Genomic DNA, 14,192 nt, shown 5'->3' with positions numbered 1-14,192 from the left:
GGTGGTGTGGGGGGGGGGGCATTAAATTCCAGCCATAATCTCCCCTCCAAGGTTCCAATCCCCTGCACCACCAAGCCTTCTGGTACTGCTCACCCTGACCAAAGCCTCTGATCACAACCACCAACTCTTCCGATCCATCCCCTGCCCCCAAGGCCTCTGATATCCTCCTGATCCTTCCAATCTCCATTCTGCCTGTAAAATCAGCAGAATCTGAGGGGAACCCATACTTCCAGGCTTCCTGACCTCGAAACAGCACCTCTGCTACCTCCTCACCTCCATGCTCATATCAGGGTCATTGTGTCAGAACGTCAGCTTAGGGAAGAATAGGCAGCCAGTGTTACAGACAGTTTTGACAGTGGTGGGCAGTGGATAGGTCGAATCAGTGGAAAGGATACAGAGTTTGTAGTGAGGCCTGAAGGCGATGACATTGGTCTTTCCAATGTTTAACTGGAGGAAATTGCATCTCATCCGCAATGAATGGATGTTGGACAAGCAGTTTGACAACCCAAAGACAGTGGAGGATTGAGACAGGTGGAGGTGTTATCATCATACATGTGGAAGCTGTTTTTGAATGATAATGTTAAATGGCAGCATGTAAATGTGGAAAAGGGTATCTTAGATATTTTCTTGAGTTTCCTCAGAACTAATGGTGTTTGGATAGGAAGAGAAGCCATTGTTGAAGATGCTCTGGGTGCAATCTGATTGGTAAAATTGTAAGCAAGCAAAGGGAGTCACACTGAGCTAGACAATGGAGGAGAGGTAATTTAGAGGAGGATGGAGATATCCTCCACACATTCTTCCTCCTTTTTCTACACTAAGCAACTCCTGGTCCCCAATGATTTCAATCTCCATGTCAGCTCCACTTGTCCTCTCTGCTCTGAGTTCACTGCCCTCATTCCCTCCATACAAGCTCTCTGACCCATAACTGTGCTGTCACTTCTACATTGTTGGGGATGAGATGATCAGGCTGAAGATTTTTTTAAACTGTATCTCGCTGTAGCCACCTTCCTAATGACATAATTGTTCTGCATTAGGCTCCTATTGCCACATTGATGCAGTAAACATGCCTCGTTCATGCAGATGTACTAGAAGTTTGTTCCATTAAGGGGGACCAGTGGAATTTCTGGTAGGATACCTCTTCCCACTAGTCCCCCCTCTTTCAATGACACCAAGAAGATAAGCAGGTGCAAGAGTGGATCTCACTGTACATAAATTGATGTATAATTCAGCAGTAAGTGAGTATTCTTTGTCACAGAAGACATAATAGCTGGTTTGGGAAATAGAAATATTGCATTGGTGTTGCAAAGATGCTTTGCTGAAGTTGAAGTTATAGTACTTTAGTGTTCATGCATTTTATTGTCAAATTATGCAGCAGGGAGTACTCGGTGCCAACACTGGATACAAGAAATGAAAAATGTATGTAATTTGCCAGCGCTATAATCACTTACTTTGAGGACACAATTCATTTCCTCACTTACCACTCAACCCAAAAAAGGTAAAGATAAAAGAAAACACACAATGCAATTGAATATATTCAGCAAAATTCATTTCATTACACTCAGCAATGTAGTTAAAATGCAATGTAATACAATAAAATGTGTTTTCAAGAATGAAAGGAATACTGTCATGGCATGAATTCAGAACAATAGGCTCAAATTAACTGTGGAAAATCCAATAAATGTATCTTGGAGTACATGTCCCTTAGCCAAGAATGAGTGAGAAAAGATGATCATTCATGTTTAATTAATAAAAACTAAACATTTTAGTTTCCAGAACAGTCTATATGAACAGAGATCGATTATTAAGCAGGTTGGCTTACTTAAGACTGAATGTTAGAGAGATAAGAACAAGTGATTTGGTAAGAATAAAAATGAGTCTGAGTGAATTGGTATTTAAAGATGTTGGATAAAGATATGGTCAGGTAATTAAGATGCTGAAAATGGGTGCCTGTAAGTGTTTGGATGATATTAAGAAACTGCCACATTCTCGAAAAATTAACAGAAAAGGCTTGGAATAAATATGCCTTGGAAAACGGATGTGTTAACGTGGAATAGGTAATCTATGTGTAGAGGCAAAGGATGTGCGTATGGTTCTTGATGAATGTTTTGCGTTTGTCTTCACAAGAGAGGAGGAATATGCTGACCTTGTAGTTAAGGAGGAGGAGTGTGAAGTATTGGATGTGATAAATGTAGGAAGAGAGGAAGTATTAAGGGGATTAACATCCGTGAAAGTGGAAAAATCACCAGGGTCAGATAGAGTGTACCCCAGGCTGTTAAAAGAAGCCAGGGAGGACATAGCGGAAGGTCTGACAGTCATTTTCCAATCCTCATTGGATACAGGTGTGGTGCTGGAGGATTAGAGGTCTGCTAACGTTGTACCTTTGTTTAAAAAGGGAGCATGGGAGAGACTGAATAATTACAGACCAATTAGTCTAACCTCACTAGTGGGCAAATTATTGGAATAATTTCTGAGACAGGATAAACTGTCACTTAGAAAGGCACAGATTAATCTGTTCTGATGAAGGGTCACAGAGTTGAAAAGTTAAGTCTGCTTCTGCCTCCACAGGTGCTGCCAGACCTGCTGAGTATTTCCAGCATTTATTGTTTTTATTACAGATTAATCAAGGATAGTCAGCATAGATTTGTTAAGGGAAGGTTGTGTCTGACTAACTTGATTGAATTTTTTTGAGGAAGTAACAAGGAGGATTGATGTGGGTAATGCAGTTGATGTGGTCTACATGGATTTTAGCAAGGCTTTTGACAAGGTCCCACATGACAGACTGGTTAAAAAAATAAAAGCCTATAAGATCCAGGGAAATGTAGCAAGCTGGATACAAAATTGGCTCAGTGGCAGGAAGCAAAGGTTAATTGTCGATGGGTGTTTTTACGACTGGAAGGCTGTTTCCATTGGGGTTCTGCAGGGCTCAGTACTGGCTCCCCTGTTTTTGTGACATATGTTAACAATTTGGACGTAAATGTAGGGGGAATGATCAAGAAGTTTGCAGATGATACAAACAATCGGCCGCGTGGTTGATAGTGAGGAGGATAGCTGTAGGCTGCAGGAAGATATCAATGCACTGGTCAGGTGGGCAGAAAGGTGGCAAATGGAATTTAACCCAGTGTAGTGTGAGGTGATGCATTTGGGGAGGTCAAACAAGGCAAAAGAATACAAAATAAATGGGAGGATACTGAGAGGTGTAGAGGAAGTGAGGGACCTTGGAGTGTATGTCCACAGATCCCTGAAGGTAGCAGGTAGTTAAGAAGGCATATGGAATCCTTTCCTTTATTAGCTGAGGAATAAAGTATAAGAATAGGGAGGTTATGCTGGAACAATATAAAACATTAGTTAGGCCACAACTTGAATACTGTGCGCAGTTCTGGTCACCTCATTACAGAAAGGATGTAATTACACTAGAGAGGGTACAGAAGAGATTTATGAGGACGTTGCCAGGATTGGAAAATTGCAGCTATGAGGAAAGATTGGATAGGCTGAGGTTGTTCTCCTTGGAACAGAGGAGGCTGAGGGGAGATTTGATTGAGATGTACAAAATTGTGAGGGGCCTGGATAGAGTGGATGGGAAGGGCCTATTTACCTTAGCAGAGGGGTCAGTGACTAGGGGGCATTGATTTAAAGTGATTGGTAGAAGGATTAGAGGGGAGATGAGGAAAAAAAAATTCACCCAGAGGGTGGTGGGGGTCTGGAACTCACTGCGTGAAAGGATGATAGAGGCAGAAAACGTCATCCCATTTAAAAAATGCTTGGATGTGCATCTGAAATGCTGTAATCTGCAGGGCTACAGACCAGATGCTGGAAAGTGGGATTAGGCTGGATGGCTCTTTTTTTTCAGTGGGCACAAGAACGATGGGCCAAGTGGCCTCTTTCTGTGCCATAAGCCTTCTATGATTCTATGAATCTCAATAGAAGTTTATTCCTGCCGATGTCAATTTAAGACTGATAATATCAGTTAACTCTACCTGCCAATACTATTAAGTTTATAATCTATTCTGTTTTCAGGCTGAACCCGTGTTCTCTGAGAACAGGTGTCCTGTTTGACCCTGAACTGAGCTTCAAATCCTTCAAAACCACCTGCTTCCAACTCCACGGCATTGTATGCCTACATCGATACCTCAGCCCCATCATTATTGAAAACTTCATCCACATCTTTTTCATGTCAAAGCTTTATTTCTCTCAGTGTTCTCCTTGCTGGCCCCTGGAGTTCGACCCTACATAATCTACCCTAATAATAGTTCATCCAAAAGACATTGGGATAGAGTTTCCTCTTTGGGTGCAATTGGCAATCCGGGTACGAATTGCACTCAAAATTGCGCTAGTTTTCTGAAGTGAAGTTAAGGTTCAAGTTTCCGCTCAAACTTATTTGCATAATCACAAATATAAAATTTTCTGTGAGCCAGCGCATGAGGGCAGTGTTTTACAACATAATTGTTAATTTTTTACGAACATACCAATTAGGAGTAGGCCTCGCGGCTCTTCGAGCCTGCTCTGCCATTCAATAAATTCATGGCTAAACTGATTACTCCACCTTTCCACCTACCCCCCATAACCTTCCACCCCCTTGCTTATCAAGAATCTATCTACCTCTGCCTTAAAAATGTTCAAAGACTCTGCTTCCACCGTCTTTTGAGGAAGAGAATTCGAAAGACTCACGACCCTCAGAGAAAAAATTTCTCCTCATCTCTGTCTTAAATGGGCAACCCTTATTTTTAAACAGTGACCCCTAGTTCTAGATTCTCACTCAAGGGGAAACATCCTTTCCACATCCACTCTGTCAAGACCCCTCAGGATCTTATGTTTCAATCAAGTCACCTCTTACTCTTCTAAATTCCAGCGGATACAAGCCTAGCCTGTCCAATCATCCCTTGTAAGACAGCCTGCCCATTCCAGGTATTAGTCTAGTTAACCTTCTCTGCACTGTCTCCAACGCATTCACATCCTTCCTTAAAAAAGAAGACTGGTACTGTACACAGTGCTCCAGATGTGGTCTCACCAATGCCCTGTATAGCTGAAGCATAATCTCCTTACTTTTGTATTCAATTCCCCTCGCGATAAATGATAACATTCTATTGGCTTTCCTAATTACGTGCTGTACCTGTATACTAACCTTTTGCGAATTTCCTTGCATTAAATAATATTCCTTGATATATTTATGAGTGGTAACCTGGGGAAGTTTTAATAATAAAACTGAAAATGCGTTTATCACAGAACGCACTTTGAATAAGTCTGTGAGTAACCTGATTTTAAATAACTGAAGATGACCTTAAAGGAAAACTATACAGAACCATATACTAGATTCATTGGTGTACACTGCTTAGTTTCTTAGTAAATTTTTTTAAATATTTAAAAACATTTAAACTGTGCCTATTAGTGCCCTTGTGCCTAAAACAAAATAGCTTAATTTTAAGAGCCTCCTTGAAGGGTCACAAACAGGCGCAGTTAGCAGAGATTCGCCATGGTGAATAACTCGATCTGGGGACATGGCCAGCTTTGTGGGCTGGCTTCCAGTGCAAAGTTTTTTTTTTAAAACCAGTGAAAAAGATCACAGTAAGTCAATTTGCACTGGATCTAACTTGCGTTTGAAATTCTGCAATCTTTTGTTCTGATTTGGCTGATTTCAGGCAAATTGAACTGGAAAAAAATGGCTCAAACCACTAAATCTGGTATTATATTCTAGTCACACACTCCTAACACCCTAGTCATTGCTGACTTTCATTAGCGCATTAACTTCACAGTCCTTGCTCTCATTTTCAGATGCCTCCACAGTCTTGCTTCTTTACCTGTGTTTGAAATCTCTTTCCGCCCTATTTCCCAGCTCACACCTTATACTCTTAAAATGCTGAGTGTAGGAAACAGAGTCATCAACAATGAATCTCGGAGACGTTAGCTACCACATCATAGCACTCTTAAGATTCTCTCACTAGACCACGCTATCTTGTCACCTGTCCTCCCACTTTCAAAAGCCTGCACAAAGCTTGCTCCTTTGCTAGTGTCTTTTAGCACCTCTATTATCCCTCAAAATTCCTCCATCTTCTGTAAGTGTTTTTAGATGTTTGTTACGTGAACGGAGATGGACAAGTGTAAATTGTTGCTGTGGAAACATTGCCCTCATTGTGCATTTTTAAAAAATCATCTAGATCCCATTCTTGAACGAGGGAGTCCGAATTCATGGTGAGAAAGTAACTGAAGCATTGAGGCCTTTCCATGAGAGGTTGGAAACCTGTTTCAAGCAATTGAAAGAAAAAGTCGAGAAGCAATATGGGACCAAAACCTTTGTAAGTGTTTTTTTCAAACCCTTTGTTTTGCTACCTCTATATTTGTTATAGCCTACATACCATAGTTAAGCTGCTTCACTGATGCTTTTTTTCCTTGTCACTTTTATCATCTTACGAAAACATTTGTTCTTTGCTGAGTACTGCTCCACAGACCTTCTATGCCCACCATGATATTGGCCAAATACCCATTATTGGAGGTAGAGACTAATCCGTCGCAATTGGTCAGGGGTAAAATCATAGCCAAGTCCTCCTGTCCACTGTCAAGGTCTACTCAGATTTTCAGCATGGGTTGCTAAATAACAATCTGAGGCAGAAACATCAGTGCATCGACGAAAGGTCATCAACCTGAAATGTTAACTCAATTTCTCTCTCCACAGTTGCTGCTGAGTATTTCCAGCTTTTTCTGTCTCTATTTCAGAGTTCCAGCATTCACAGCGTTTTGCCTTTGCATCAGTGCACTTATCTGCTCCTTAAACAAGGGTCACTGATTCCAGTTGTAATACCCTAACTAAGATTAACTAACTCATCATGGACTATGAATAAATAAAAACAAGAAATGCTGGAATCACTCAGCAGGTCTGGCAGCATCTGTGGACTGTGAATAAACTGGCTCATTTAGTTCAGTTACTCTTCTTGGTAAGGTCACTGAGCCATTGATATGTTTTTAATCCAAAAAGTGGGAATAAAACAACCTGGAAATTAGTAATCTGTTATATTCCTCCTTTTACCTTATAATCTGCCGAATGACGCCCCACCCCCTCATGCTGTGCACCCTTATGCACCTCAAAGCACAGATTGGTGATATTTTCCTAAATACTCCTGAATCAGCTCCAAGGAACAGTGTCGAGTAATAATTTGCCTAATGACTCACTCCCTGTGGGAAAACACCTCATTACTCATTACATCTTCGTAATGGACCATCGGAACTGAAGAATCACAGTGTGGGGGCTGACAGGCACAAACTGATATATGTAGCATGATACTACATCAACACAGAGGCATACCACTTCTTTGATTTTTAACAAGCTCTCGTTTGGCGCAACAGAATATGTCTTTATAGGTTGCCTTTTATGCAGTGCTGCAGTCTCAATGGGCTGATCTTAACTCCTAAAAATGAGTGGGTGGAGGTCGTGTCAGAGGTTAAAATGCAAAAAGTGTGGAACAGGAAACAAACCGGCCTTGAAACCACCCACTTCCAGTTTTAGTGAACGTGGACAAAGGGATAGGCAACCAATCCACTCGTGGGAAGCGGGTTGGCCATTTAAATATTATATTGAGGCTGCCTGCCTTCATTTGAACAGTCATTTTAACCCATGTCGGCTAGTTTTTCCAGGTTTCAGGAGACTCAGCAGCTGAAAGGTGGTGAGAAAGATTGTATCTATGGGGTTAGTGATTTACAGAACTGCATGTCTGCTAGAAGGAGAGGGAGTGTTTCCTGCAAGCCCAAGAAGCTTTTTTATATTAGTTTGTTGCATGTGGGTGTCGCTGGCTAGGCCAGCATTTATTGCCCATCCCTAATTGCCCTTGAGAAGCTACCCAATAAACACACCACTACAAATTGTCTGCTTCTTCCAACAAAATGAGATCACCCCCCCACCAACCCCAAGAGCACCATTGAAACTCCCCCCACCCACCAATTGGGACCCGCGTTGATCACCATTGGACCCATCCTCTCGCCTACCCCCCCCCCCCCCCCCGACAATCTCTATCTCCCTCTCCCAATAGACCTACCCTACCTGCTATCATAGGCTTCAACCCTTTAAGCAGGTTTCCCAGCTGAAAAGCCTCCAGCTTGTTAATCAGGCTGCTGATGAGCAGGAGCACCGCAAAAAAATATTTAAAGGAGCCACACAGTTAAATTCCGCAGGACATTCGGGAAACCTATTCTTCTGGGTTTCCCGACCACACAACAGTTCCTGCCCATCCCTCCAGTAAGTAACTGGGCACACACATTGGAGAAAAAAAGCCAAAAATAAAATGATTTAATTTGTTACAGCATTTTGTACAATTTAAGCCATTGCCTAAACATTCTGAGAAAATGGCAATTTGGGATGAGGAATTTTTTGTGCAATTGAAGGCTACTGATATTTATATTGAGGTCAGAAAAGATGTTAAGATGCTTTGATATTGAACTCAGATACTGCAGCCGAAGTCTCTACCAATCATAACAAATGACCATCTCTTTGAGATATTTAAGTTATTGATATTAGATTCAGTCTGTGATACTCATAAACTATAGGGAGCTCGTTGCAAAGTATATAGGTTTATTGTACTTATTAAAGAAACTACAACACATCATGAAGTTAAAATAGTCAAAGGTAGCACTTATTAAGAGTTATACAGTGACTGGGCCATTGTCATACAACCTGACTAAAACTACAAGGTTCCAAGGTGATCAGATTGGGAATAGCCCTGTACTACTTGCATGTGCCCAGTTTCACTGCAAGAGTATTGTTACGACCGAGGCAGGAGGACTGCACTGTCTTTTCTAGTTCCACTTCTCCACAGGTCACAACATATATTATAAATGTTTACCCAGTTGCCAATACAGTCAATCATATGCACTACTCTTTATAGAGTCATAGAGAGATACAGCACTGAAACAGGCCCTTCGGCCCACCGAGTCTGTGCCGACCAACAAGCACCCATTCATACTAATCCTACATTAATCCCATATTCCCTACCATATCCCCACCATTCTCCTACCACCTACCTACACTAGGGGCAATTTGCAATGGCTAATTTACCTATCAACCTGCAAGTCTTTGGCTGTGGGAGGAAACCGGAGCACCCGGCGGAAACTCACGCGGTCACAGGGAGAACTTGCAAACTCCGCACAGGCAGAACCCAGAATCGAACCCCGGTAGCTGGAGCTGTGAGGCTGCGGTGCTAACCACTGCGCCACTGTCCTTCAGTTTAAATGGCTTAGAGCTCTTATTTCAGGTGCTAACACCAGCTTGCTGTCTGTGTTGTCTGTTAGAACAGACTGTCTTCAACTAAAAAGCCATTTCAAAATTGAACTGTAACAAATGTATTGCATGATACTCAATCCCAGAGGCTGTATCCATGGTAACGAGAATGCACCCTTTGAATCGCAGTCTCCGAATGGCTGTATCCAAGGCAACAAAAATGCACCTTCTCGGTAACTCCATAGGCCTGCTGGTTCTTAAAGCAGTACTGATCTTTATCCCAGAATAAAATACACCAACCAGATTTATTTAATAAACAACGCAATTATCAGTTTATTGTAAAAACAAGACTTATCCAGTTACGAAGCAAAGCATTAACACGCTGATTGAAATAAGAAAGTTCACTTTTTAAATGCCTCACACACACACACACAGAAAAAATAAAGAAATTCTCTCTGCAAAGGCCTTTTACAAAAAAAAAGACAATAAAAGAATACTTGCTAATTCTTGAAGAAAAAAGAGATTTGTAAGGATATCAATTGTCCCTTTTGCTCTTGCGTCTGGGTACACGGAGACTAGTCACTGGGATCTTTACAGAAGCAGTTCATTCTGGAGATGTCGACAGTTAGTCTGGTAGGCTTTCCAGGAAAAATGTGGCATCGGGGTTTCAGTTCTCACACTCTGGATTTGCATGTTTTTTTCCAAAGAGGTAGAAAAAGAGGAGCTGACACTCTGGATTTCTCAGAGTCTCTTAGAGAGGTACAGGAAGATGAACTGGGGGTTTCTTTTTCAGCAGGCTAAAATATCCTCTGCTTTTCAACACTATCCACACCCTAACTGAACCAAAATAATATCTCCGAAGCGAAGCCACCTCCTGACACTCATAAATCTTGACATGTCACTTCTCTGTAATTCCCTAAGTCACCAAGGTTTATGTTGTTCATTGAACTTAAGGCATGTGATATCCAGTAAAGATTTGTTTTCAAACCAGTGTCCTTTCAGTGAACTTTCAACAAAAAACAAAGTCCAGCATCTATGAAATCTTCAGCCTTTGAAAATGAATTTATTTCCACAATTTAAATGAGTCCTCAAAAATATTTAACAAAAAATGGAAGCACTTTCATAACAGTATTCCAACATCTATGATCCAAGTCCAGGCTTATTTCATTAAAACATACACTTTAAAGGCTTCCCATCAGTATTATTCTTTGTGTCTCACCCAGTCGGCATTTATTTTTTTAACCACATCTGAGATAACATGCAGCATACATAACCTTGCTAAAAGCAGTCTATAAAAAATAGGATAACAATTCCTGGGTGCCTCCTTACTCAAAATGCTCCAAAAACATATTTAACTCGACAAGGTTTTGATCTTTGCCTGTCTGATTAGACTGGAACATTTATATCGAAAACCTTGTTCTAAAATGGAAGCCTACAAAAGCACATTGTTTACAAAGTGCTAATTGTTGGAGATGCAACAGTGAAAAAGCCAATGTGCTGCAAATCTATGCCTATGGCAACTTTAGCAAGAGCTAGATCCACTGAGAGAATTCGGGGGGAGAAAATATATCTTTCCTAATCGTATAAATAATTGTTAAAGAGAAGCAAATTTTTATGGAAGGACAAGGAGTGAAGGATAAGAAATATATAAAATACTTGCATCTTAAAGCAAAATTTAGCAAATCTACAATGGGAAAGAGCAAAAAAATTGTCACTAATGTAAATAACAGAATAAAAGTAAAAACCAAAAACTTCCATAAGCTGGAAAACTGAAACAAAAGCAGATAATCCTATAAATCGACACAACAGGTCAGAGAGCATATGGGGAGAGAACAGACAGGTCAATGGATTGATCCAAATCTTCTTCAGAACTGACCAAGTATTTTAATGGAATCGTGAAAAGGGACGAAACTGGGAGGAGGAGAAATAAACACATGCTTCACATGAGATTTTGGGAAAGGAATAACAAAGTTACATGAAGAGGTAGATTAAGATAGTAGTGATGCCATGTATGTTTAACATTTTTATCTGGTATCAATCATGTGATATATTGCTTCAGTAAATTTGCAGTATTAAAAAGCCACTGTTATATTTAGATGTAACAAGAATGTATAAACATCACAAACTACATCTAGGTCCCAGATGGCCCATGTGCAATACAATGGGAGATCTACTAGTCTGTGTTAAGGTATTTGCTACTTTTTGTGTGATAGTACTAGCTGTTGCTACTGTTTAGTGCTTTTTCCTTGTTTCTGGAAAATAGTTGTTTCCTTGTTTCCACTGGCAGGAGGATTGGAAACCAGAGAACACACATTTCAGATAATTAACAAAAAAGACAGGAGAGAGGAGAATTTTTTTTATTCAGTGAATTGTTATGATCTGGAATACATTGCTTGAAAGGGTGGTGGAAGCAGATTCAATAGTAATTTTCAAAAGGGAATTAGATATATACTTCAGAAGGAAGAACTTGCAGGGCTATGGGAAAAAGCCGGAGAATTCGTAAGTCGAGAGAATCAGCAAGGCATGGTGGGCCGAATGGCCTCCTCTGTGCTGTATTATTCTAGGTGTGATGGTGTATTATCGCAACAAAAGGTATTGGGATGTGTTTTCACTGTTCCAATGAGGATTGTCCTGTCTCATCCTCCAACCTCCAGTGTCTTTTCCTTCCCTCCTGACTCCCAGCCTCCCAATCTTCTCTCCCAGCTTTTGACGACCCCCCCCCACCCCCCACCACCTCCTCTCTGAACCCCGGCCTCCTATCCTTCTCTCCCAACCTCTGATCCCCAATCAAGAAAATTGCCCATATTGTCATAGGCCAGGGATTAGATTTTTCTACTTGAAGCTAGTAGCTGTTTCTCTTAATTATGTGCTTTGGGATCACCATCTAGGTCTTTGAAGAATACCTGACAAAAATGCAAGAATTGGTTTTTAGCTACTTAAAAGATATCCTAAGCTATGAGAGAAGTAGAAAACACTTATTCTGATTTTACTGTCCAAATAATTCGAAAGTGGATTTATCACAAATTATCTGGTATTCTTTTTATTAAACTTCAATGGAACAACCATTTGTGTTGATGAGAGGAATATTGGACCAGTCAGGTTCAGATACTCATTGTGTTCTGATTATTTTTCATACAGAACCAGACTTTTCCTTAGTGAATGCATTCAAACGAAAGCAATCATTGAATGAGAAATGCTAAATGTAACAATATATATCCTGAACAGCCCAGATCTGCTCAGTAAATTAGCGTAATTCTTTCATTTGTACAGTATGTTATTTCCTTATGACATGTAGTGAAATAAATTCAATTAGCAATACATTCATAGTCCCACGCTACAATAGCATTTCAATTAAATTTTGCAATTTGTTCATAGATGCCTTCTATCTGCTATGATAACTGCCACCAATGGGGAAAAAACTCTAGCCAAAACCAGCTACAAAGCCCAATCGTAGAGAACAGCATAGGATGAAGTTTATTTTTAGTAGATAATGGGCAAGATTTTTTCCAGTCTGTAGGCAAAAACTGCGCAGTACTGCCTTGAAAATTGCAAGGGAAAACTTACTGGCCGTTCATGTTCACGATCTGGCTGGCTGGCGCCTTTCTGAAATGGGGCCTGCAGCTGGAGCGACCGCCTGTTTCAGGCGCTTGGCCCTCATATTATGCAAATTAGAATCCTATAGCATACATCGGTCCCCAATTGGCACTTTGAGAGATAAGTGGGAAGCCTGTGTGTGCCGTGCATGCTTCCTCCAGTTTTAGCCGGCAGTGTAGCTAAAGAGGACCGGAAATGGTAATTTAAAAATTATTTTTATGGGTCAGGTGTGCTGCTCAGGGCTTTGCAAGAATACTGTGTGCTGCTGACATGCAATATCCCCTCTCCCTGGATCTTGCTTGCTGACAGAGACAACAAATTGCACCTGATTAGTGCTGACAGCCTGTGGGTAGTCAGGTAATGAGGGCAACCACCTAGTGCACTCTGCCAGTTGGCCTCCCAGTGACAAAAAGCTATCCCAAAATGCCACAGGGGTCAAATTATACTAATAGACTGCACAGGTTCTGCCTAGTCATAGTCATACAGTACTGAAACAGGCCCTTCGGCCCACCGAGTCTGTGCCGACCAACAACCACCCATTTATACTAATCCTACATTAATCCCATATTCCCTACCACATCTCCACCATTCTCCTACCACCTACCTACACTAGGGGCAATTTACAATGGCCAATTTACCTATCAACCTGCAAGTCTTTGGCTGTGGGAGGAAACCGGAGCACCCGGCGGAAACCCACGCAGTCACAGGGAGAACTTACAAACTCTGCACAGGCAGTACCCAGATTCGAACCCGGGTCGCTGGAGCTGTGAGGCTGCGGTGCTAACCACTGCACCACTGTGCCTATTCATTTTAACATCTAAACCGCTAGATGTGTTACTGCTTTTATGCTATTGTTAGCTCTTGTCTCTGTATCAAGCTGTTGTGAGTTTGAGTCAAACATCTTTCTTTCTCTTTCTTTGGCCTCCTTGTCTCGAGAGACAATGGGTGAGCACCTAGAGGTGGTCAGTGGTTTGTGGAGCAGCACCTGGAGTGGCTATAAATGGCAATTCTAGAGTGACAGACTCTTCCACAGGCGCTGCAGATAAAATTAGTTGTCGGGGCTGTTACACAGTTGGCTCTCTCCTTGCACTTCTGTTTTTTATCCTGCCAACTGCTAAGTCTCTTCGACTCGCCACTCTTTAGCCCCGCCTTTACGGTTGTCCGCCAAACATCAGAACTTGATTAACTTAATGGTAAAGGCTAATACTCATGTGCAGGACAGAAGGAGCACTTAATCAGAGCATGTATTGTCCTTTCAGATGAGATAGTAAACGAAAGCCCAGTCTGCTTGTTCAAGTGGACCTAAAGGCTTCGTTGGTGATATTTCTGGTGCCCTGGTTCATATTCTGCTTCAACAAATACCACCAAAAAGAGTTCCATTTTTGTTCACATTACTGTTTGT

General features: G+C 41.3%; 1 protein-coding gene across 2 annotated transcripts in view; it reads left to right on the top strand.

Annotated features, from left to right (window-relative positions):
* Positions 1-14,192, top strand: part of dock1 (dedicator of cytokinesis 1) — a 744,225-nt gene that overhangs the window by 708,129 nt on the left and 21,904 nt on the right. For both annotated transcript variants that reach the window (XM_068052738.1, XM_068052739.1), the window contains exon 47: positions 6,150-6,287. In XM_068052738.1, the coding sequence (XP_067908839.1) occupies positions 6,150-6,287 (138 nt within the window). The remainder of the gene's footprint in view (positions 1-6,149; positions 6,288-14,192) is intronic.

The sequence above is a fragment of the Heterodontus francisci genome, chromosome 20 (genome assembly GCF_036365525.1).
Source record: "Heterodontus francisci isolate sHetFra1 chromosome 20, sHetFra1.hap1, whole genome shotgun sequence".
Taxonomy (NCBI): Eukaryota; Metazoa; Chordata; class Chondrichthyes; order Heterodontiformes; family Heterodontidae; genus Heterodontus; species Heterodontus francisci.
This window is presented reverse-complemented; position numbering and strand designations above follow the sequence as displayed.